Source organism: Aphelocoma coerulescens, chromosome 1, assembly GCF_041296385.1.
Source record: "Aphelocoma coerulescens isolate FSJ_1873_10779 chromosome 1, UR_Acoe_1.0, whole genome shotgun sequence".
NCBI lineage: Eukaryota > Metazoa > Chordata > Aves > Passeriformes > Corvidae > Aphelocoma > Aphelocoma coerulescens.
The window spans coordinates 113,871,013-113,897,695 of NC_091013.1; the positions used below are offsets into that span (position 1 = coordinate 113,871,013).

At 37.6% G+C, this 26,683-nt stretch overlaps 1 protein-coding gene across 25 annotated transcripts in view; it reads left to right on the forward strand.

Moving 5' to 3' along the window:
* CADM2 (cell adhesion molecule 2) overlaps positions 1-26,683 on the forward strand; it is a 589,213-nt gene that overhangs the window by 427,368 nt on the left and 135,162 nt on the right. For 9 of the 25 annotated variants that reach the window (XM_069025029.1, XM_069025021.1, XM_069025075.1 and 6 more), the window contains one exon: positions 5,853-5,889. The exons of the other annotated variants lie outside the window; for them this stretch is intronic. In XM_069025029.1, coding sequence (XP_068881130.1) covers positions 5,853-5,889 — 37 coding nt within the window. The remainder of the gene's footprint in view (positions 1-5,852; positions 5,890-26,683) is intronic. 25 annotated transcript variants of the gene reach the window in all.

Below are 26,683 nucleotides of genomic sequence, written 5' to 3' on the forward strand. Positions count from 1 at the left end.
TTTAGAGAGAGGCTGTGTCTCTAATCAAACCATCATGACTGTTGGGATGGCCAGCTGTGCTATCAGCTCCATGAAAGCAACTCCTGACCTTTTGCTTTCTCAACAGAAAGATATTTAGAGGAAGACTGAAATTCAGTGTACAAGGCAAGGGATTTTAATTACAGCGTCACGTATGTCAGTTTAGAAGGATTCATTAGTGCAGAGAATTTTTTCTGACTCTGGCACTAAAATGGTGATTGAATTGCCATCCAAAAGGCTGGTCCTTTCCCGTATGAAAATCCTGTCTCTCTGATGTTATAGATACAAAACTCCATTCTAGTTAGCTGTATTTATCCTTTGACTTGTTTTGTGGCAGCCAGGCTCTGGATATTGAATTTAAGTATAAACCAAATCTACATCATTCTCTGGTGATCCAGCCTCAGATTCTAATCTGCATAAACAAGCAGAGGTACTTGTGAGTTACAAAAATAATTGAGGACATTTCTGACTGGAGGGAAATGCTGAACTTACCTCTTGTAGACATTTAATGATTCTAGTAAGCAGTTGAATTTAAGATGTAGGTGTGCAAGTAGACAGAAAGAATTGGCTTCTACAAAACATGAGTCAGAGAAGCAAAGAAAATAACGTTTCTTTTTGCGGTAGAAAGGAAAGTAGAACATACAGGGTTTAAATTAGTTATGCAGGACAGGGAGGCAGACAAGCTGTATTGCTGGGAGTATGGAGAGCCTTAGCATTTAGGTAATGTGAAATCGAGTAGCAATGATGAATGGACTTACATCTCCACCTTCACATGCTCTGCCTCCTGTTACATAATTGAGTGGAGATGGTATCAGACAGGAGATGATGGCCAAGCTTAACCCCATCCTAGGGTACACATATAAATTAGAGATTCACTGTTACTTAGAGTTTAATAGACCCTTTTGCGGAGAGAATACCTTGTAGTCAAACTATGAAGTAGCATGAAAAACAATGGGAAAAATGCAAGAAAACTATACAGATAATTTCTGAAGTATTATATTACAGCTAGATAAGTTTGGGGGAAGTTATACAGAGGGATGGGATTTTATCTCATTTTTTTCTCCCTGAGCTGAAGAGCAATACTTTGTAAATGCTTATAATATTTGGGAAGCTTCTAGCACTTAAAGAAAAGAATTATATGAGATAGAAATCCTATTTTTATACAGAGCTTTCCATAAAGATCTTTTAGAATAGTCGTTCCAAGGTATGTAGTTGAGATCATTTTTTTTTTCTGTTGGTCAGATCTGTTGATTCCACAACTATGCCAGACAAATATCAGTAGCTGTGTGGCCAGCTCTTATCTTTCCTTGAGACCCACTGTATGACATATAGGGACAGATAACCTGGGTTAAGTCTTTCAGCTGCAATTTTATTTCTTACTAATGGGTTCTTGCTCTCACTCACTCCCCTGCAAGGGGTAGGGGAAGGAATCAGAGGCAAACCCAAGAAAAGCTTACAGATCAATGTTAAGAGAGTTTAATAAGTGAAGGCAATGGGAATAAAAAATTCCAAGTAGTGGAAAGGCAGTCACTCACTCCGTCCCACCAGCAGTGTGATGCACCAGCCAGTCTCCAAGCAATCCTTACTTGGGGAAAACAACTCCCAAGTTTTTTTATTGCTGTATTTTATGGAATATTCCTTGGTCAGATTGGGTCAGCAGTCCTGGCTGTGTAACCTCCTGACCCCTTGGTCACCCCCAGCCTTCTCACTGTGGGTGCAGAGTGAGAAACAGAGAAGGCCTTGACACTGTGCAAGCATTGCTCAGTGGTAACCAGTGCACCGATGTGTTTTCCACACTGTTTTGGTCATAGACCCAAAACACAGCACCATGTGGGCTGCCATGAAGAAAATTCCATCTCTACCAAACCCAGTACAGCTTCCCTCTGGGTCATGGATAGGAAATAAGCTTAAATGATTTTGGATGGTAGTTCATTAGTGCTCCGGGGAAAGGAAGACGCTGTCTTAGAGCTTTTGAGATCAAGAAGTGTCTCACTTTATCCTTAAACCCCACAGGTTTCAAAACAGGTTGGCACTTTTGAAACCTGGAATGCTTGTGTTCATGCATCTTAAAAAAGATAATGTGATCAAAGGGACCAGGAGTCTGTTAAAATATCTTGACAGTTATTTTCTGCATGAATATGAAAATTACATTTAAAAATGTATTACAGTGCATTAGAATATTATTTCATTGCAATAAATTAGTAGAACTACTCCCACTTACAGCATTTATTTTTCCATTTCTTAGCAGAATCAAGGGAGTAAATGGCTGTATTGTAGAGATGGTTAGAAAGTGTAGGAGCTTGCATTATATTGTGCTGAAGTGTGGGTATGTGCAGAAATTAGGTTTACCAGCACTCAAGCTAAATGGAGAATGAAGCTGATATATTGGAATATGATGAATTGAAGTAGTAGTTGTGATGACACTGCTAAGATTACTCTGTAATGAAGTTTCATGATACTCAGGCTGCTGGCTATTTTTGTTTTAAATGGCAAAGAATCTTTTACTAGTGAAAATTCCTATTTTTTTGGGGCGGTGCGGGGGTGAAGTTCAAAAGAGGCACAAAGAGAAATTTCTTTTATCTGCCCTCTCTGCACTAGTTGTTTACGTGGATAAGCCAAACTTCCTGGGATTTCTGAAGAAAACAGGCCTGCTGCATTAAATTCTGAACCCATTGGGGTTTTTTCAGACTACTCTTAGAGCAAATGATAGTGAGGAACAATTTGAGTGCAGAGAAGGGCAAGTGGGACAATACGCTCGCGATGATAAGTGGTAGATCCCGGAGCAGTAGAGCTCAGCATTGTACATCATAAGAAACGTGAAGGTAGGCAGAAAAAGACATTTTGTTTTTAATCAGGAGCACAGTGAACAGTGTTCCTTAGGGAAGGTGAAGGTTATTTTTTTGAGAAACTAGGTGACAGGCAAGAGTGCTGATTGTTATATCACAGTGTATTCAGTATAGTGGAGTCATAGGAATAAGAGAGTCACCAGACAGGCCAGAACCTGAATGTTTTGTCATATAAGTGATTGTTAAATCCAAGAAAACTCAGCTGTGGAGAATAGAAAGAACTGACTTTGTAAGGGATAACTGATATTTGCAGCTCTGGTGAAAATTATGCGTCTCAGAGGAAGACAGCAACAGTGGAAAATGTTGAAGTGCAAATATTTAGAAATGGCATATCAGTGTATAAATGAATAGCTTAAATTAACAGGATAAAAGCATAAAAATATTTATGATTAAAAGGGAAAGACAATCATGGGACATTGTGATATTCCCCAGACAGAAATTTGTGAAGGTGGATATAGAAAGAAGAAAAAATCCACACCACAAGTACAGTAATGACTTTGCATCTGGAGGATAGAACTCTTCCAAGGGCAAGGCAGAAACCTCTGAAAACATGACAATATCTGCGTGGCACATTGCCAGGAAGAGACATCTGAGCTAGCTAAAATATTGCAGACAGGTCTGTCCAGATTCCACAGGGTTTCTCCAAGCAAGTTAGATGAAATGAAAAGAATGGTTTTGGGATGGCTTATATACATGGATGTAACTTAACACATTTAAAATTTAAGGTTGTGGTACTGCAAGCAGTCAATCCAAAGCTGACTTTGAAACAGGAACTGGAATGAAATGCAATATAATCTCAGCAGCCCTGCACTAACAGCAGGTGGTACAGTCACTGCCATTCCAGCTGCTTTTAGAAGGGTTAACGTGGAGATTAACTATCAGTCAGTAAATGCTGGAGGAATAAAAACACAGCAGGTCAAGGGGAAAGGTAGTTCAGAAGAGTGATTCAACAGCATAAGTTTAGGGAATTACCCAAGTGGATGGAAAAGAACTCCAAAGGATATGACTGAAGGACAGTGACTGCCAGGTAGGAAAATAGTAATGGAATAGGAAAAGCCTCTTCTATCAGCATGATTCAGAATTCCCACTCTGCATTACCTAGGCCTGAGACAACTGGATTGATTCCAAACCCTCCCCAGAAGCCGGTTTGATAACAGAGTTGTACCTGTGGACTCCAGCCCTGTGCCCTCTGAAATTACAGCTGCTCTGAGGAGGTGGAGGCTTGCCAGGTTGTGGATTCATTTCCATATTGCTCAGGCAAATAGGGTAGAGATGTCCCAGAGATGTTCTGTCCCCACAATGTTGTATTAGCCAGGTTTAAGAGTCTCTTGGCTCAGGGACATAAATCCTCTCCAAGTTAGAGCTGGCTGTGAGTATGAACATCTCTGTAGCAAGCTTGCCTCTGCACACTTACCAAGGGCGAAGAAAGCTTGGGTCTTTTTTCACTGGTATGTTAAAAATGTGCATAATGTACCCACTGAAACAAATTTGTAAAAGGTGTGTACTAAATCTAAGTGAATTTTTTCAAGTCCTCCTGTGTATTAGATTCGCACCTTATCACATGAACAGAAATCCTGCTATATTACCAAAAATAGAATACCTTATTTAAATTTCCATCAGCAGTGGAAAACAAATTAAAGGCAAATTTTACCAAATCTAACATCTGATGTTATGAAGCCAAACCAAAAGCCAGATGAGTAGCTTACAGGAGGATCACAGTATTGAGGTCAGGCAAGCTGAGGATTTTAATATAGCCAAAGATTTAAATAAAGGAAGTAGATGTATGCTTTTATAGTGCCTGGATGTGCCTGAAAATAATACTGTTTTCAATTTCTGAGGTGGAAGCCTGGGATCTACCATTATCAGAAGTGCTCATCTTTCCTCTCCCTTTTCTGGTAGAAACTTATTTAAGGAACATGATTGTTTCAGCACAGAAATTGTAACAAGTCATTGTGTACTGGAGGATCTTTAAGGATCTGTGTGCAGAAAAGTAATTGCTGATACGGGGTGAAAATCCTCAATAACTCAGTGAGAGACTCTGTGATGTTCTGCTGTGAGCCAAAGAAAATAACTTTAAATTTAACTGAAACGAGAACTGAATCAACCTGAATGAGATTACTTTCAGAGGCATGTTCTCTGGGTAAAGGAGGCTTGAGGAAACACAAAAACCAAAAGGCAATTGTGTAAATGGAGAAGAGGAAAAAACAAACCAACAAACCAATAGCACAGAGAGTTCAATCTCATATTAACAGATGTAAAAAAAAATAATTAAAACACCTGTAACAGTTAATCTGCGGTAACAAACAGGGAATTTTTATATCTGTATATTCACTGTCAAATATCATTAAGTTTTCAGTATGCTGTTTAGAAAATATAAAATAATTACAAAACTGGGAAGTGAAATTAAGCTTCTGAAATCTAATATAAAACCAAGATGCAAGATAAGGGTATATACAGTAACAGAAGTATTTCTGAAAGAAAAAATGCAGATGTGAATTTCCGTCATGGAGTCTGAGATGCTAAAAAGCATTTCTTGTATGTGACAGCTGTATTAAGTCAGGAGCAACCTTCTAATTCACTGAGATACATCCAAAGTGCTGGACTAGCCATTATCTTTTCCTTCCTTGAACCTCAGCTTAGCTTCTGAAGCAAAGGCCCATTGATCAGTCTGATCAAACATTTTAAATGTAACCTGTCACAAGCTATTACTGTTTTATTTCTATCTGTAGCTCTATTGTCCCGTAGTAGCCTAAGAGAATAATAATAATGCCATGAAATTACACTGATAGCTCAACTGTATGTTAGATAAAAGCAAAGCAACCTAAATAGAATTTCTCATTATCTAAAATAACATTTAGAAGCAAAAAACACAAGGCCATCTTACTAGATCATTCCCCCTGTATGGGTTATCTTGTCATGGTTGAGTTTATAAAATGTGCATCACAATATACAGTCTTAGCACACCTGTATTTATTTTTCTTCATACAGGACATGTTTCCCCTTCTGATGCTCTTCAGATTTTTCGGTCAGTTTTTGAGCCTAAAAATAAAGCAGGTGCCATTTGTATCTTCCCCACCCTGAATGAAATTATCGTTAGTCTCTGTGGAAGTCTCATCCTTTCTATTTTAATACCATGGCTGTGCTGCTTGTTAGCATGGAGAAGAAAACCTGTCTGCATTGAGCTATGTTCAGTGAATACACCAAACTTGATCAGACTTTCATGATATGGGTAAGTAGTGCAGATAATTAGCACTTATATTAATTGTAAATAATACAAGTACGTGCAGACTTAAATCTGCCTCATTCAAAGGAAGAAAAACTTCCAATGACTTGCAAATCAATTCATATTCAAATCTATAGCATGTGATTCTTGGAAGAGTACCCTGAAATCCTTTTTACCTCAGTTACAGAGAAAGTAAGTTGTGTCAGCCACTACAACAGCAGAAAAGGAGCAGTGGCACTGTTTATACTGGAATCAAACAGTTTTGGGTTTGCACGCTGTTTGAGCAATTGAGTGGTGAGCAAGCTTTAAAATTGTTATTATGTTAAAAATACATATGAATAATTCAATCTCTTAATTGTCAAAGGTTGCTAAGGAGAATCAGAACAGTCACATTCCATTTCTTTTAACAGCATGATAGAAAGTTTTTGTACACAATTAATGCACTGCTTATCTGAAAATGAGAGATATAGTCTGAGAAGTAAAGAATTGCCTCTATTGTGTTGAACCATGGGGAATTTCTGGAAGATTTACAATTGTATTGGCTCATTGCTTAATCGGATGGCAGAAAGATGTTCTCGGTATGTATTCCTTTCTTTAATGAAAGAGGTGATTAACCCATGCCAAATGCTATCTTTATAGACTTTTTTCTCCAACTACCTAGCAAAATTATATTTAATCCATCTACAGATGCACAGAACGTTTTGCTGATGTACTTGATAAAAGACATTTTTGATCATTTTAAATTTTTGAAGAATAAATTTTTATCATAGTCACATTTTGTGAGAAAAGCAGAAGAGGCATGAAGGACTCTGTACAGATGAGCTCTTGGCAGGTCTAGTAGCAACACTTTAAAATGCTCCTGTCTCCAGTTTTCTGTCCTGCCCCACTGCCAGATGTTATTTAATGGCATTGTGAAAGCAGCAGCAGAAGGGAATTTGCTCTTTGCCAGCTCGCTTCTATCTGATTTTGTTCCTTTGTTCTGATTCTGTTATGGGAGTGGTAATTGCTAGTGCTGGGAATAGAATCCAAGGCTGTTTCTTAAACCACCATTACTAATTCCATCAAAGCACTTATGCCACAACTCAGACTGCTACAGAATAACTTTGCTCTGCAATCCTCTGCTCTGCCTGGGAACTCTCCTGACAGTTCTGATCCACTGGAAAAGTAGAAATGTCAACTTAAAAAGTCAGACTTGTATCTGCATTAGTCAGAGCTTTCTTAGCAACTGACTCACACATGCAGAATTTTCTCTCTGTGCAGATAAGCCAGGATTGTGAATGGGTATTTTTTTCTGACCTGTTGAAGGCTTCAGTTTCCCCTTATTAGCATAAAAACATTTTCTTATCATTTTCTTCCTCAGTGCCTTGATGCTGCCTGGTCAGTGTTTTGAATTTCAAATGGCTGTTTTCCCGTGCATGAGCATCTGTCGGGGTGGGCTGGGTGGTGGGGCACGGAAGGGGGAGGGCTTCTTCCTTCTTTGTTTGTTGCAGTGTACAGTTTCATACTGGAATTATTCGTGCACTCAGCTGGGAGGGTCACCTTAGAGCTAAGGCAAGTAGGGGAGCCTTGAAATCATGCAAGATGCTGTTCCTCTCAGTCAGGAAGCTGAGCACAACCTGAGGTGTTCTTGTCAAAACGCCCGTGCCAGCCTCTATTCACTAGTTCTTGGTGAGGTGTTTGAGAAACCTCATGGGTGCCAGTTCCTTCTGGCTGAAAAGGATCCTTCCTGTGTGTTTTGGAGGTAAATTGCTTGCTCACCAGTTACAGTAAGAAAATGTTATAAACAAAGTATCAAGGCTTCATGTGAATGACACCAGCCTGATCTTTCACCCTGAATTAGCTTCTGTGAAAGGCTCTGAAAAGAGAACATCTTTGACAGTGAAGGACAGAAAATATTTGGAAAAAGTACTAGACCACTGTACCCACACTTTCTGGAACAGGCGTCCTTAGTCATCAAGACACCTTTGTTCTTCTTTCAGGCATAGCTGTGGGTTCATGATTAGCAAGCTTCTTTACTGAAGCTGTTGAGCATTAATAAGGGAAACTTCATTTCTCTTTTAAAGCTATTCTCCTTCAGAACCTAACTGCAGGGAGATCTGGACTTGCTGTTTTACAGGAAATATCACTATTTTGATATTCTTCTCTTCAAAATGCAGCATTAAGTATCAAACCTGATTTGGGGGAAAGGAGAGAAATTGCCTGATTTTTTTATTTATTTTTTTTTAAATAATTTTAAAATGTTTATTTCAGTTTGGCTTTCTATATATGGAATGAAAACTTGTTCTGAAATGAAAATCTGTATCTATTCTCTGTTATCAACCCTGTGTTCAGCACAAAACCAAAACACAGCCCTGTTCCAGCCACTATGAAGAAAGTTACCTCCACCCCAGGCAAGACCAGCATACCATCCAATCATCACAATAGTTTCAAAATAGAAAGTAGAAAATGAGGCATTACTACATAAATTAATTAGTGAATTTTTCAATGGTTTCAAGATGGTTTTTTTTCAATGTGGGGTTTTTACTAGTTTTGTGTGAAACACATTGGCCTATCTGCATAGATGACTGAAAAAGCATCATTCCTTTATTTGGCTCTATTCAAGAGCTTCAGATTGAAAACTAAATGTAATATAGGGTTTGGTTTTATTGCCTTACATGCTCATAACAGGTGTGGTACACTGGGGCTGCCTCAAGAATCAGGTTCAGATGTGTAAGAGTTGACCTAAAACTGAATTTCAGTCTCTTGGGAAATAGGAATAAGGGGTAAACCTTGGCACCACAGAGCATATCACCACCAGCACAAACTGCTTCTTAGAATGACTCTTCCTCACAAGTATTACCTTACTGTCAGACCAACATACAGCTCTCACAGAGGGGAGATCAGGACCCTGGGTCACAGAGCTGTGAGCTCATTCCCTGCTCCATCACAGATCCACTCAGGGCTAAGGCACCTGTGAGTGCCTGTCTGCAGAAAGTGAGGGGGCAGCATTACAAGGTAATGTGTTGCTAAGTAGCATTATTTTGTGGTGTGGAAAGCTCTACTGGTAGGATAACTGCATATTTTGGATTCTTTTTGTGTCAGTTTCTGGTGGGATTTGTTCCTGGGAGAAGCAGAAGCAGAAAACATGTCTCCTACTTTCTCTCTGGGGCATCTTGAGGTTTTTTCTGCTTCTTTTCAGAAAGCAAGCAGCCTCAATGGGAACAGAAAGGTACAGTTGACAAGTCCTTTAACCATTCTTTTTGCTTGCTCATTGAAATTTTTGCACACCTGTCTTCTAAAATAGGAGGGTAAAAAAGCAAGATGTATCTTTGTTTTGATGCCCTGTTCTTTTGCTGAACTCTTCTACTCCCAACTCCTGAGGCAGTGAAAACTATGATGTGAAACATGTTGTGGCTCTGTGTAAAATAACCCACTTTTGTAGTGAGTTAGACTTTTACAATCCAGCGTGGTTTGAGTGTTGAAGTTATCAAGGAGGTGCATACTTTTACCCATTTATAGATGAAAGTGTGCTAAGCACAAAGACGTATTTTACCCATTCTTTCCAGCTGCATCCTTGCTTTATTACTCACATTATTCTCTGTCTGACTGTATTGCAGTTAAGGTGATGTAAGAAAAGTTTATTCCAAACATATTTCTTTCTGTTCTGTCTTTACTCCTCGAGCCAGAGTTCATCATCCCAGGATGATGCAGGGCCACATCAACACACAATGCAGAGGCTCCCAATGACAGCTGTAAACGCTTTCCTATCATGTTATGTTTGAACCACTTCTTTTGAGAGCCTATAGAGGAATTCAGAAAAGTTAATGCAACTCAGGTCAGCTTGTGCTATTTCCAAGGTTTTTAAGCCTGGATGAGCTTGGACTCATCCTCCAGATCGATGTGTCCTAAAGTGTGTATCATTGCTTTTTCAAAAATGAGAGGATTTGCTGTCCAAAAAATGTCAGCCTTGCTGCTGAAGGCTTTAAGAGGTGCAGTTCATCCGTGTTTAACAAAATCTGCTGGCAATGATGTTGTCAATTTGTAATGAGGTAAGCTAAGGGGTCTGTGTACAATCTATCAGTGCACTGCAGCTTCCTGAGAAGATGGTTTTCACACTGGTCAGTAATAAACCCACTTTGCTGAAAAAAATCCCAAACCCCACACCGCTATTAACATAGATTTTCTCTTTCAGATTGTAACAGAATCTTCCCTGTTCTTCTGAAACAGTCGAATACCCTACATCTGTGTTCATGTTTTCAAACATGGGAGAGAGTAGCAGAGGAAAAGATCAAATGGCAGTGATATGAAAGTGTCCGTATTCATTTTATGTGCCTTGTACCAGTTTTGAAGGAAGACATTCCAGCAGTCATATTTTGTAGCAAATTCCTCTTTCTTCTCTTAACTACCAACAATAAATGGATATTTTTTAACGTCAAAGTGATCAAGGCACAGCAGATCAGAATTGTCCTTCAAGTTGTTATAGAGGCGATGAGGATTAATTTCTTATTTTAAAATGTGCAAATTGCTCTCCTTGTCTGAGAGCAGTATGTCACCCAACCATCCCCCCCATTACCACGGTTTAACTTATGATAAAAAGGGCCTTGCATCTCACTGTACGGGCATGACATGAAGGAGACCTATTAGTAAAGATTTAATAGGCCTGGAATAGAGGGTAATAGAAATGGAATTGAGGTAATTTATGTGCTACTGAAAACAATATGATCTGAGAATCTTCAAAGGTTTTCCTTTTCTCAGTGGCTAGAAATGATCAGGTATTTTCAAGTCATGCTCCTGCAAGGGGTGTAGTGTCAGCGTGGTTTTCTCAGATTTGTCCTGGAATTTTGTGAGTGTGTGCTTAATCTGAAATGCTGGAATAAAAACCATTTTTAGCCAGTGTTCCTAGTGAATGGTACCATATGATTGCACCATCATTTAACTCACATTTTCTTCTTCCAAATGCTCCCTCGTTAATATTTGACTCTGTTGTGCAGTTCCAATCTGTTCTAAAGAAAGTATGAGTATCAAATATCTGTAAATTCACAGGTATTAGGAGCATTGAAAAAAAAGTGATCTAACTATATTCTGCCACTGCAAGAAAGGCAGGTAGAATTTTTTTTCTTCTGCACTCAAAGAGGCAGAGACTGACCAGGCAGCTGAGAGAGGAGAATGAGGCAGCTCTAGACCAGGAGGAGAAGTCAGTCCCATTTCTTTCTTACCCAGCAAGAAAACATGGAGAAAAAAACCTGAGAATTTTTGTAAAAGGGGCAGATTAATATAAACAGGACAGGTGTGAATTCTTAGGGTTTCATGTTTCAGAAGATCTTTGCTGAACAATTGACTAAAAAAACATAAAGACCTAGTTCCTTAAAAACTTTGTGTATTCAAGAAATTAATTTGTAATTCCTTACTCCCAACAGTTGCCTAATAGGCCGGTTTTGTCTGTGACAGACCAAACCATGACACAGGGAAGCAGATACAACTCTGTCTTCTGCAGTGACATTAACTTGTTTACTTAAAGAGTTCATTTGGTCCTTCAGTTCTAAGTGTAAAGAAGTTCTGCACTAGGCTGCTGAAGTCTATAGTACACAAATGTGAAAATGTCCTCTTTATTGGAGCTCTGCTGGAACTTAATTCATCTGCTGTTGAAGTGAATACAAACAAATGCTCACTGCAAGGCAGTGTTTATTGCCAAGGTAAAGAGAAGTTTAAGGTCTTGACTTTCATTCTGAAATTTTAAGCAATTTCTGAACAGACTAGGAAAAAAGGATCCATTAAATATCCATGTTAATGATATAAACTGTCTCTGAAAGTAAAATGGGTATTTTGACAATGTAAGGCTGAGCATTCTTATAAAAAAGAAGTAGGGTTGAAAGATTGTGTAAGTAATGAGGATTTCACCCACTGCTAAAAATCCCTTGGGGGTAAACATGCAGTAAAATAGAAAATCAGAACCACTGAACAGGCTAACTCACTATTTTATGCTCAAAAACAATTGAAACCTACCTTAGCCATGTCACTAATACCAGATTGCAGCTCTTTGGAATTGAATACCACGCTTCAGAGAGAGGTAGATTTTTTTTCTTCCAATTGTATTACAATAGGAAGTGGGAACTTAAAAGCATTGAATGAATTATGGTGAAACTTAACTTGTCATCTGAGGAGATTATCTTTGTGAGATTAAAATAACAAACCAAATCTGGTAGTTTGCTTTGGATCTGTGCTATACTTGTCTGTGATACCATGTTTTACAACACAGACTTTTATTTGATCATTGCATGAATGGGAGCCTTGTGATGGTTTCTAGGAGGAGGGTGATGATGATAATGTTGGAGACTTAGTGGGGAGAATTTTGAAAGCCTATAGAGCTCACCAATTTAAAACCCAATTTGGTTTTAAATTATTATTCCAGAATAAAGGTGCTGAAAGTTGAGTATTTTGGATGAGATTGACTTTACTGGGACCCTGACTGTGACCCTTCCTACAGCAGTTACCAGGTGCAATTTTAGTTAAACAGAAAGCTTTTAACATACTTTAGAATCTGTGAACACCTATTTCTGTCTGAATTTTTATTTTTATAAATCTGAGACCGTGATACAAAAGATGTACAACTTCATAGAGAAAATTGAAGTGCCTTGCTCTCACTGCAGACAGACCCACTTCGCTATTCACCACCACGACCTTCTATAAGAAAAGAATTTCTGGCAGTTAGCCATACTTTAAATGGTGCTTGACACCAGGAATTGAGTTTTTCGTCCTAATCCTAAAACAAATGGATTCCTAGATGATGATTACTTGCCCCAGGCGCTGAGGCAATGAGTTTCAAAGATAGGATGAAAACACCAGGAGTCTCTGCCTTGTAAGTACCCTGTTACACAAGGTGTTCTGCCAAATATTTGTCAAATATTAGTTTATAGAAGTAATTAATATAACAATAGCAGTGCTTTGTTTTTTTTTGATTGATGAGTCATATTTGTTTATATGCAAGACCTAAGAATTACTTAAAAAGTTTCTGTATTAAGGCACTTTTTTTCACAGGCAGTTTAACACAGCATGTCAGTCCTTTTGTCTTTTGAGGTAATGACTTGAATCTTATTCTGTAAGTGTCATCCAGAGAATAATTATCTTTGTGTTACTATTCAAAAACAGAGTTTGGTTGATTTCTTTTAACTTGACAGCCATGTTTCTTTGGTTCAATAAGTGTTATCAGGCATTCTTTGGCTGCTCCTATTGCATCAACTTTAATTAGTTTTTGATTGCTGTTAATTTCACAGCTTTTTCTCCTTAATAAATTGCATCAAAAATGCCTGAGTTTTTTGTTGCATCAAGTTTAATTAGTTTTGTGCTTTGCTTACTCTATTTTGCTTGCTCTTTTTAAAGAAACTCCCCCACAGCTTCTTCTTCCTCTGAATACATCTGAGTAACTGATTCTGATGTTGACGATTAAAGGGTATTATAGAACCTCCAATCATTGAACCTGTCTCTCTCCAGAACTATGAGAGCTCTCCTGTCTCACCAGGTTATCCTGGTGAATATGGTGCCTCACAGAAAGGTCACCAAAGGGCTTTGCACACTGGTGCCATTTACAGCAGCACTCTCAGAGCACACCAGCAACAGAATTCTTGGGTTCCCATCCCAACAAAGTCATGCTGCAAGCTTCAAGCTGTTCATTCTAAACAACTCAGAAGGAAAGCAATGCTATCAAATTGAAACATGCAAGTGAACTGCTTGCTTCACTACCTTGTGCTCATGCTATGATCCTTTAAATATGGTCAAGTGCTTTTGGAAGGCTGTGTTTGGTGGGACTGGTAGGATACTTCATGAAAACTACCAATTCCCACCCTAAAGTTCTAGTCCTGAGGAATTTGAGTTCAAATGCACAGACCTGCAGTTAGACTCTTGGCATTCTCTAGTTTTTCTAACTCATCCCTTAATGGATAAAGTTTAGCTCTCACCAAACTCCATTTAACCCATTTTAAAGATTTTCTTTTTAACCTCACTTCTTACAGCATCTGGAAGTCTCTGTACTCCTTGTTACTCTCTTCACTTCTTCACAGCTTCACTGAAGATTTCTGTAGGACTCAAGATTTTGAGTAGTGGGTGTCCAAATGGTCCTCAAATAACATCAGGAGGTGAGAATTCACTGCTCTGCTTCTTTATGCTGCTTCTTTCTGTAAGAAGGTGGGGATTCCAAAGAGAAAAGGGAGTCAGAAGCTACATCTGGGAAAAGAAATGAGGAATGAAGAAGGAACATAGATGGCTTCAAAGAAGCTCAGAAGAACATCTAAAAGAACACTGTTAAAAAGAAGAAAAAAAAAAAAAACTCAAATCACTTCATAGTATTTTAGGTATCATTAGCAGAATGGACTTCTCAGTAAGACACTGAGGGCAGAAACTGGCTGAGGGGAAAGTGGTAATTACAGACAAATTATTTTTATGCTTAAAGTACTGGGTTAGGATTAATGAAATGTGGTTTTAAGTTCTTCAGTCAAAGTTTTCTTATGTAGCCTTTGGTAAATAAGATGGACTATAGGATGGATGGAAGTATTCATGTCTCACCTTTTTTTTTGTTTTAATGAAGGCAGTAGTAACGTTTAGCCATATTTCTGCAGTATTTCTCTGGTTCCAACATGAATAAGTGTTAAAAAAAGTCCTACTTTGATGACTTAATATTCAGTGCCATCTTCCATCTAAAAGTTTCCAAATTTACATTTCTAATTACACAGAAAATATCCTTGACCATCAGATAAAAGATTTTGAGGGGTTTGATCAGTTCTTTAAGAAAAATATTGTGTGTTTTCAGTAACAAATGCTTATTGCATCTGCCCCTCCTAAAATTGTGGTCTAGAGAATATGAATGTTCAGGATTTTTCATAAGCTTTTTTCATGTGTTTTTATCTTGGGGATGGGGATTTGACAGAGAGTGAGGAACTCTTGCCTCCCTGGAAGTCTAGGGAGATGGTCAGGTGTGGTTTTTGTTTTGTTAAATAAGCACTTTTGCAAATATGGCCATGAAACTTTTTCTGCTTCTCTATGATGCCGGTGCTTTGGAGGATTTAAATGTCCTTTCTGTCTCTGCTTTGCCTCATATACTTTTTACACCTTTGAGGGTAGGGTATCTTCATCTTTATTAGTGTAGAGTGACTCTAAATTAGAGATGTGGGTTTTAGGACCATGTAACAACCAGAGCAAGTAGTATCTGTTAATTTCCTAGCAGCTGGCTTGGAGACTGCTTTGTGTTATTCAAGTGGAAAGTGTGTAAATATATTGGATAACCCACAGCAAATGTAATAATATGGATTTTCTTCTGTATGAAGGCTCTTTCAGAGTTTCTGCAGTTTCAGAGAGGATAGGTTCTTTATTTCACATATGAGGCTTTACAAGTAAGCTTTTGTCCTTGTGAATTTATGAGTTTCCTTCTCAGTCTTTCCCTTAGCAACATCATGTATAAAATTATTGCCAGTGTTTAAATTGCTGACTTATTCTGAGCAATACCAACAAGACCCAATATTTAAAGTGTAGAACTGGAATTCTGGAAGTCATACTATTACCATAAAACTTAGTTAGCTGTTTCCAGCATCCAGAGTCCAAGAGCATTTTGCTACAGGCATCTGTTAGAAATGGATGAATTGTTCACAGGAGCTTTCAGTATGTCTCTTGCACCCCTCCTATGAATCAAGTCAGGGAGTAAGCAGATGTGTGGGAGTGACCTCACAGTGCTTGATAGCAGTGTAGGTTCTTCCAGAGTTAGTTGACCAGTAGCTTTAGGAAAAAATCCACAATAAATCTGTAAATAACAGAATGAAAAAAACCCATCTATATATACTATATATATACACTCCATGTTTAAAGTTTGTTTTTTGGAATTCTGATTCCAGGCTCCTGGCTCCTAATGTGTCCTGATGCTGCAGAGGAATTGCATAATGACAAATTCTCTATCACAACCTTTTTGAAATGTGATCACTTTATGTCAGTGAGGCTTCCAGGCTTGGCCATGGCATTTTTCATTTACTTTCCACTGTTTTCCCCTCCCATGTTAAATGAGCTCAATTGCCCCGTGACCAGACACAGCATGCTGTCTTTTTCTCAGAGGTGTTTTGGCTGTGTCACAGAAATTCTCTACTGTTAATGAAATTGAGTAAATAATTTGTAGCAATTTTAATGCAGCAGTTTGATAAAGTTGTTAATTGAAATGCTTCCTGTGATTTTGCACCAGATGTTAAAGTTCACAGCTGCTTGCATATCAGAGATTTTTCTTCTTTTTATATATGTATTGGACCAATGTTTCCTTTTCCAAAGGCACTGTAGATCTGGCTATAGGCAAGTACTTTCCCAAGGTAAAAAGAAATTTTCAAGTCACATGCAAGTAAGGTGGTTATAGGCTAACCTGCTGTTTGATGGAAACAAATCAAGCAGTAGCCGTATGCTGAAGGTGTATATTTTTGTATTTAGGGATTATTATTTGTGGTGTTTTGCAAAAAAAACTCAAACAGGGTAAAAAGTGGAAAGGCAGTGGTCTAGGGCATTTTCTTGTTTGTGTTACTTGCAAGTTGTACGTGCAGATACAAAATCTGTTGATCTAGTGCTCTGCTTTGGGTAAATATATTTAGGGGTTTAGGAACAGTTGGTTCAAGAGTACATGTCATTGTCTTGACCTCCAACTTGCATCAAGGCAGCTCAGGGCTGTAGAGACAAGGGAGCAAATGAAATGTAGCGTGTTCCACATGTTTGGGAGCCAGCAGCAGGTCACATCTAGACTGTGATTGACCCACCCAGTCCTCAGCGTCCTTTTTAGTGTCCCCCCACTAATTACGATGGGGGAGTGTCCCTAAAATCCAAGGCAAGCCCAAAGTCTTCCTGTGTCCCCTCTTACATCCCTATGTATGGAACAGATACTCCTGTGCTGAGGGACAGAGTGACAGCAAGGTGCTGCTTCCTTTCTGCTGTAGGATTCACTCACAGCTTTGTGCCTGGGGCCAAAATGTTGAAGGTTAAATAAACCTGAATTGCAGTGCAGAAAGAAGTCTGGTCATTAACAACTGCAATGAGGACAAGGTTAAAAAAAGAAGGCAGGTAGCACCTGACGCTTAGCACGGCAGCTGATGTCAGAGGACCATTCCTGCAGCATCCATGCAACTGTGGCTCCTTTTCCAGCTGCAGTAGCAGTAGAGAGATGAGCTTGGATGTAGGTTGCCTTGTTTCACATATCTTAAATCCCATTCTTGTTAATTGATTGATATCATGGAATCCTGCAACATATTAGGGCTAGAAGGAATCAGGCTGCTCTGTTGTCTGAGAGTTAACATAGAACTATAGTGGCAGTTACACTAAAAATACAGCATTGCTTTAAAACATAGTGGGGAGATATCTTTTTGTTTCCTCAGTATCCAGTGCAATTAAAACACTGCTTAGAAAAACAAAATGGCATTCTTCACAAATTCCTGATGTTATCATCACTGAAATACCAAACCATAGCTTAAAACCCAAGCTCTTTGATACTTCTTAATTCTAAAATTTAAAAATCTAGAATTTTCATATTGTCAGGCCATCACCAGGTTCAAAAGCTTTCGCATGAAGTTAGCACTGAGCACTCAATTCCAACAATGCATCATTAAGTAATGATAAAAGGCAGGAGGAGAGAGTAGTGCTTATTATGTAATTTCAGATGTACTTTTGAAAGAGCTCTTTAGTAGTTGGTTTCCTAGGCAGTTTTTTTTTTTCTTTCATGCTTTTGAGATGGGTAATAACTTGAGATAAGGAATGCTCAAAGAAACTGTAAATACAGTGGCAAAAGTATTAACACAAACAAAGACATGCTTATTTTCCTGAAGGCTGTTTCTGGGGTTTATCATGACATCCTTTCTTCCTTGGACCAGTCATAATGTGTGGAGTTCATTTTTTCCCCTCCACTTCTAAGCTTTGGCATTATACAGAATTTCTTGTACAAACAGGATCAGGAAGGTTTTCCTGTTTTTTATTTGTAATGGAAAGTTCATCCTTTTTTATTACTTTCACTATTGACTCTTGGTGTGTTCTTGTCTCTACAAACAGGGCTGAAATAGCTGTTGTCATCCATTCTGTGATATGTTTTGGCTGGACAGGTGCTTTAGGGTCAAATGATAGCTCATTCAGTCAAAACTGTGGTAGCAACAATTGGCAGCCTCAGGCCAGTTCCTGAAGTTTAAATTTTCAGGGTTGCAATCCGTGAGTTCTTGTAGTTCTGAAACTTTTACCAAAGTGCTACTCTTTGTTAAAATTTTGTATATATGTTCTGAAGAGCTCTCGTGATACCCTTTCATCCTTCCTCTAAACCAGAGGATGAATATGATATGGTATAATACATCTGTGTCCCTGGTCAGGAGCTGATTAAACTTCAGTGACTTCCAAGATCTCAGAGTTCAAACACCTAGTATTTTCAGCTGCTGTTTATGGGATTCATTCATGAATGAATTCATTCATTTTAGAAAGTAAATCTGTAGGAGATGACAGTTCCACAAAGTCCAACACGTGTTGTGTGTTTCCTTCTTATGCTGACAAATTCCCTTCTTCATCGGGTAAGAAATGTTACAGATTTGAATGTTAAGAGAACTTTGAATAAGATAAAGGAATTGAGAAGCTTTGGATACACAGGGCAGCCAAGACACAGGAAGGGGCAGCATTAATTCTTAGTTACATGTGTTGCATCAGTGTGGATGACAGAGCAGTATCTGACATTAAAAGTATGCAAATTCTCATTGAAAAAGGAATGAAGTAGAGCAGGCTTTTAAAGAAAGTTCTCTCCTTCAACAGTTTCAATGTTTGGTCTTCCAGTGCCAGCAGAGGAGTTGTTTCTACTACAGTTGTTTCAAATGAATTAAAGAGGATTATGATCTTGGATTTGGCTTGAAGAGTAACATGGGCTAGTTGGAGATGCTAAAATGCCCTGTGCATAAACCAGTATTATCTACTGCAAAAAACATTTATTAAACTTCTGATAAACCCACTCACCTCATTATTATCTGTGGGTCCTTTTGAGTACTTTTTTTTTCCCATTGTATGTTGTTTTATGTGCTGCCACAATGAAAAGTACCATCTCTGATAAGATGATAATTAAAACAGAAACTGTTAAAAGTTGCCATAAGTAGATTGTGATCTTGTTAAACTGCAAGTAAAAGCTGCAGCTAAACAGCATTTCTTCCTCCAGAAGTTTTAATCACAGAAAGGATTTCTTTCCTAAATGGTTTAGAGAGACTCACCTTTCTCGTCAACTGAACTTTATAATACTCTTAAACTGATTGGCAGTAACATTTGATTATATTTAAATAAGTGATGATGAAAGCTTCATGCCTTGGGCTACATTTTAAATATTTATTGTCATATTTGCAGCCTGATCCATATTAGGAGTGTTCAGAATTTGTTTTCTTTACTGATGCTCTTGCTGCATTCTTTCCATTCTATCAACCATTCATAAAAAGGAAATCCCACAAATCCCACAATAGTTTGTTCTTGCCCATGACAAGACTCATAGATGGAGAATTATCTCAAATTTGAAAGTGGATTGAAATTGGGAATCCAGAGTATTGCTTAAGTTTTATGCCACACTGTAGGACTCAGCTCAAGCTTTTTCCTGAGGTTTAAAATCATTTAATCACAGTATTTTTCTCTTCTACCATGGACAGCAGTTATTTGAATGCCAAAACCCTTTTTGCCTTATATTTTATTGCCATTTTGAAGTCTTTGTGATTGGTATCAACAGCTATTAAGTGAACTATACAGGTCATGTTAGATATTAACTTTAAATAGTTTTATGGGCCTTTTTAAAAACATTTTTAAAATTTATTTTATAGTGTATTCATTTTAATGATTTAAATAATGTCAATATTTTTAATACATTTTACAAAATTCAAGAGTTGAGTTTTTTTAGAAAATGAGGATGTCCAAATGACCCTGTAGGTACTTCAAAATTTTGTAGTTAAATTATCATTTTAAATAATTCTTTGGATAGCTGATCAGGTAGTTCCAAGGGAAGTTGTATCCACCAAAATCAATAGGATTACATGTTAACACCCTAGCCCTGAGAACCTAGTTTATAAAATCCTAGCCCATTTTCTGCTGCAATTCTTGAATTCTGAATTTCTCTAAATTGTCAGCTCAAATAAGGACAGAATATAGTCAAGATTATGCATTTTTTGCCTCTGAACTTCTTTTTTCAGAAATAGCAAAAGGAACTTCATCTTATCCTCTAATCCATTTCCCCTTACAAAATACTCATTCAGATTTTGTACCAACAGTGTATTGATGATAAAGCTTTGCTTGTCTAGTGAATGAGCCACTGTTCTATTTTTCCACTAAGTCATATAAACAGAATAATATTTTTATATTCATTAACATTTTAAGTGAATAAAAGCTTCATAATTATATGGACCATTTTCTTTTCTTACAATTTGCATTTCCTTAAGATTTTTTACTAAAGCTTACTCAAGTAGATAAAAGAAAGTAATATAACTCACAGAGAGTATTTGAGGAGTTTACAACTCAAATTTTAATTTGTTGTTATAATATTGCTTAGCTTTACTGAATTTTGTTTATAGTTTGTTCCACCTTTATTAAGTTATTTTTTTTCATAAATGTGGTTACTTTCAAGATTAACATGCACTAAAAGTAGACATTTAACAATGACATAAGACTATTGCCCTGAGGCTCTGAAGGATTTTGTGATTCAGTTATCATCCTGGGGTAGGGCTTTTCCTAGAACTTTAATATTTCAAGCTTATGTGCCCATTTTAATGTTCTTACAGTGATAATAAGATATCATCTATATGAGTAAATGTTTGCATGATGTGCTTAGAAAAACTGGCACAGCTGGCTTGGACCTTACCCTCTGCCATTAAGCAGCTTTTAAAACACCTGCTTCCCAGCTGACTGAGATTAAAAGGGAAGACTATTCTATAGGCTTTTCCAAAGCTTCATTCTTTCCATTTTCTGAATGGTCCTAATGTACTTCAGTTGAAAATATGGATCCCTGAAGCACTCAGGAAGAATGACTTTAATTTTTGTGATGAATTTAAAAAAATTTATGCTAAGCATTAATAAAACCTGCATGACTCATTATGACTTTAAAATATAGCAGCCACTGTCATAATGGATTTTTTGCTTCTAAATACAGATAAAGTAGTAATATTTTATATTTTTCCCTCCATTGTTTTAGTACCCTGCACCATCATTTATCCTTTGTACCGAAATTAAGTGTGCTTTTAACATCTGGGTATCCAAAACTTGGATAGACTTACAGTTTTACAGAAAAAAAAAAAAAATCCAGTTGGATCATACGTGAATCCAGGTGTTCTACCTTCTTAGTAAGCACTGAAACAGCCTAGTATTAATTGCAGATGCAAAAAGAACCCTCCTCCCTCCTTTTCAAATATGGGTCTGTAAATACCTTAACCCTTTCTAGCTACTTCTCAAAGTCCCCAGAGTCACAGAATGGGTCAGTTTGGAAGGGATCAGAACATGTCTTCTGGTTCAACTTCTTTGATCAAGCAGGATCATCCCAGAGCATGTTGCACAGGATCGTGTCTAGAGAGTCCTTGAATATCTCCAGTGAGGGAGACTGACTTAACAGGAGAGTGAAAAATAATTTATTCTAGATCAGCATGATATTGGTACCTATTTAAACTACTTCTGAAATGTATGTCTCAAATCTTTGAGGCATACTTTTAGGATAGCTGGCATCCATAAGAAAATTTGGCACACTCTGTGCTAGTAGCTCCAGGACAAGTTAAAAGCATTGATTTTTATTGTTTTTCCACAATCTGACTGTAATTTTCAAGAATAAAAGGCTGCTTCTCCCCTCCCTGAACAGGCACAAGCCTTGTGACGTTATCCAAGTCCTCCTTGAAGGGTCCAGCCGTCACCTTTAGGTCTGCCTGCCTGGAGCTAGAAAGACAGGATTTATACCTTTATGCCCTGTTGGGAAGAACAGATGAGGCACTTCACAGCAGGAGTTAAACCAAGCAAGATAGTAAGGGTTTACTCACCTTTTGTAGGGAAATACTGATTGATTGATTGATTGATTGATTGGTGTGTTAAGAACAGGGCTCTGCATGGGAGAGCATCTAAGGTAGGAAGTATTTGTGTAAAATTGCCTTCTTATTGCCTCAGAGAAATGAGCCATTCAGTAGTAGTCAACTGCAATGGTAATTGATAAACAGCTTGGCTGGTGAGCTCTCCTCATCTGTGTGAAAAGAAGTACTACAAAGGAGCACATGCCTTTCATTATTTTAGAAGCCAAACTGCAGTAGCTATCCTAATTTTTGTAAAGGCTGAGGAGAAAATGATGAGTCCATATACTCACTTTCTTCCTTATAACAATTATTAATAACAAAAATAGGAGGCAGGGTGGTTAAAAAGACATGGAAGTCACATACCCATACTTTGCAATTCTCAGTGCAATAAAACAGTGCTGTTACACAGGACTGTAGCAAGTCTTCCGTAGGTTTTGCATCAGTGGAGTGTTATGAATTCCTGGGTCTTGGGTCATACCTAGGAAAAGGTTTTAAGCTGGGGACCAAGCATCCAAATGACTTGCTGAAGGGAAGCTGTGAAAGTTCCTGTGAGCTTCTTCATTTGAAGCGTCATGGTATTCCCAAGCTAATCAGCTGTTCACTTAGAGTACTTGTATGAAAGGAGATTTCTCACACAGGAGTTAAATTTAGGGAAAATGAAAAGAATTCATTCTTTCTCTCCCTGCCTTTTGGAGAGCTTCATACAAAAGAACAAGGAGATGCTAACATATGCATCAAATGTCACCTCTGTTTCAATTCTCCCATCTGCTTAATGCATAATACTTATCATTAAGTAAACCATTAGGGAAAGGGTTGAATGTATGGAGATGGACCTTTTCATCTTCTTTCATTTGGCAGCATGAAGCATGAATGCTCCATGCCCAAGTGTGTCATTCATTTGACAGGTTTTGCTGACATGGAATGAATCAAGGCTGACTCATCACAGAATGATTTTAGAGGACAGCAGTTCATTCAGTGTTCTGCAATTCCAGTGTTTTCTTTAATCACATCTGAGGATGCCCTTCTTTGCTGCTTTTTTTGATAAATGCTTGTAATAGCCCAATGCAGATTGCTGTGACCAATATCCTGCGTGACCTGAGGCAGCTGCATGTTTCATCTGAGAGCATGACAGTCTTGATTCTCAGCTCCACCTTATTTTCATGGGTTACACTGTTGCTTTGGTGATGTCTTATTTTAGGAGCCTTAGGCACAAGGAAAAGGTGTCATGTATTGAGTAGTTTTTATGGATAATCTTAGGCCAAATGTGGTGTTAGCTGAGGCTGGACAACGGCAAAAACATCATCATAGAATCATTTAGGTTGGAAAAGGCCTTCAGGATCATCAAGTCCAACTTTGACCAATCACCACCTTGTCAACCAGACCATGGCACTGAGTACCATGTCCAGTCATTTCTTGAACACCTCCAATGGTGACTCAGGCTTGGTGAGCCTGAAGATTTTGCCCACACAAATATGACATTTAGATATTCATATAAAATATAATTTGTCTCTTTCTTCACTGAAGGTTGCTTCCTTTCTGGTTCAAGATTTTTCTTTTTTTTTTAATTTTTTTTTTGAAATAGTTTCCTAGTGTTTTATTCAGTTTAATTTTGAAAGTTACCCACACTGCATCATCTGGTATTTTTATACAGAGATCTTCTCTTGCCAAACTAATTTCTTTTATTTAGGAAACCTTCTATTCCTGCTTAGGCTAAAGATGTAGTTCATCCCAGAAAATGGCCCTCATTTTAGCTGTGGTTAGCTAAAACAAGAAACTGACTTATAGCTAGAGTGAAAGAGATGTTATCAGCTTGTCATTTCCTACAGTCCCAGTGTCATCAGCCAGAAAGGCGTCCATTATCACACATCATGTCTTGTACGTTGGGTATTCAGGAGAGCAGACCAAAGGATCGGCTGAAAATGCATCACTGAGCTACTCAGTCCTTATACAGTTGTGGAGATGAGAAATATGCTAGGAGAATGAATAAGAATCAGGTGTGCATTTTTACTCTAATAGAGGATATTTCATTTAATTCTGATTGAATTCTGCCTGATTGAGTCAATCAGAAGAATCCGATATGATTGGCACGGAACATCTCAGAGATAGCGTGTTGTGATGTAAGATTTTATTTTCATACATTCAATATCTTCCAGTAAATTGAAGGTCTCATTAATTAGTAAGAGTTTTATAAATACAAAAAAAAAAAAAAAAAAAAAAAAAAGCTGGCAGTTTTTCTATGGCTTTGTTACAGAGAACGTTTTTTTCTCTTATTTTTAATGTACTAAAACTTCATGAAGAAACAAAAAGAACAATTTGACAGAACATGCTGTTTTCATGGCATAATATAATTGCATAACAGTCACAGAACAGGAAGAAGTAATTAGATTACTAGTATAAGTATCATCAGAAATAGGAAACTTGTCAATTTTCATAATGTTTTGAGAGTAACTGAAAAGACTGAAAAAAGTTATTAAGTGTAAGAGAGAACTGGGACTTTACCTCCCACAGTTATTTTGTACTCTAATGGGACTATGGATTCATAGCATTAGCAAAATAATTATCATTAGAAAAGGAGGTAAGAGTTGAGAACCTTCACTCAAAAAATAAAAGGAAATGGTTCAATAAACTGATTATAAACTGGTTTTTTCACTATTTGGTATATTAAATATGGATTGTAGAATTGTACCTCTGAGATGGTGTTATTAAAAAAAAAAAAAAAAAATCAGAACAAAGCCCTGCAACTTTAAGTATGAAATCTCAGCCAGACAGAAGTGAACTGTTTGCCACTCAGTCTTCTACTCATGGGGTCAGTTCTGTGTACACAAGTTCTTTATGTATATGAACAGACAGTTTAGAACAGAAATATGTTTGCAGGGGGAAAGAAGGACTGGGGGAAAAAAAAAAAAAAAAAGATGGGAGAAAAACAGGAGTGAATAAAGGTTCCTTAAGATACCTGCCATGAAATTATTTGCTCCTGTTCTTGTTGCCAATTAGGGAATTGTTGGCTTTTGCGAATTCTGGAAATGACGCAGGTTTAGGAAACCAACTTTTTAAGGACTAGTATCTAAAGGTCTAAAGAGGAAATTCAGCATTAGCACAGGCCTACCAGACACATATTCTTCTGCAGAGGAGGAGACTGGGCATCTTCCCTCTCTGTGCAGTCACTGAGTGTCTGTATCTCGTGCAGGCAGCATTGCTCTGAATTCATTGCTTCCTCTCCTTCCCTTGTCATACCACAATGACTTTAACTAACATCTGAAGTAATGCACTCTAAATTCTAGATAGATAGTTGTTAGAGTATTTTAGTTGTGAAAGAGTATTTCCATGGACTTCTATTTTCAACATAAATATTTAAATAAGGGGGAAAAGAACACGTGAAAATATGAGGAGAAAGAGACAGAGAAGATGAGCCATGACAGGTTATGTGCTTTTCAAATGTGTTTATTGCAAGTGTCCCAGAAAACATGCAGTTATTTACTATTTAGTTCCCTTTGTGTTATCTTTTCTCCTAATGTGTTTGTCACCCTAGTGTGATCAAATAGCACTTTGCAATGTATTTAAATTGTGTGAAAGCCATGGCCATCATTGTCTTGGGTGCCACCATTTTGCAAACCTTGTGATGATTAATAAAAGGTAAGGCTCATGTAATAATACTCAGTGTAATTAAACTGAAAGCACAATTGAGTAATTACCTTGTTGCTACAGAAAAAAAAGCCCATATTAGGGCAAATTCCCTCCTCTTCTAAATTCAGACAGGCTCCTTAAAAGGAATGGTGCCTTCACTCCTACTGTGTACTTCAGCACACTGTAACAGTAGAGAGACATGAAAGTAGATAAAGGGAAAACAAAAGGAATAAAAGAAGCAGAAGATGATAATAAAGAGGCAGAATAAAAACCAGACTTGCAAAACTCTGTAAAACAAAGCGCATTTATGAAGTACAGTGTCATAAAAAAGAAAAAGAGAATGAAAACATAGGACAGGAAAATAGCATGTGGAAAGGAGGCTTGAAACAACTGGAATAATCATAAAATTTTTAGGGCTTGATTTATCAAATCTAAAATGGCATGCCAGCCACAGAGAACAAAGTAAAAGGAGAGGCATCATTATTCAAGGAGAAAGTACCTCGAAAGCTTTTGAGCAGCATAAATTGCATTGGAATAGAACAGGACTACTCTAAGATTATTGATGAAGGGTTTTATGTCACTAACTTCCTATTCAATGAAAGTAATATAGTCTAGTATACCCTTGAGATGTGTTTTGAAGAATATTTTTTTACAAAATCAGTGCTACCAATACTTAATGTGAACTAGGGAAGTCATGATTTTAACTTCAAGGAAAAAAAAACTTGTTTTGAGCACACCTACAAGTACTTGAGGGTTTTTTATGTATTTATATATCCATCTTAGAGATTGCATGTCTACTGTGCTTTGGAGTTTGAAAGATGTTTATGATGTTTTTTTCTCCTAAGCACTGTCTTCCTCAGTGGCCCAGCAAATTTGCATCATGCAGGTCTCCATCTTAGACGAAAACTAGGCATATCTTGCAAATTCTCTTGATCCATCAGTTAATCTAATGG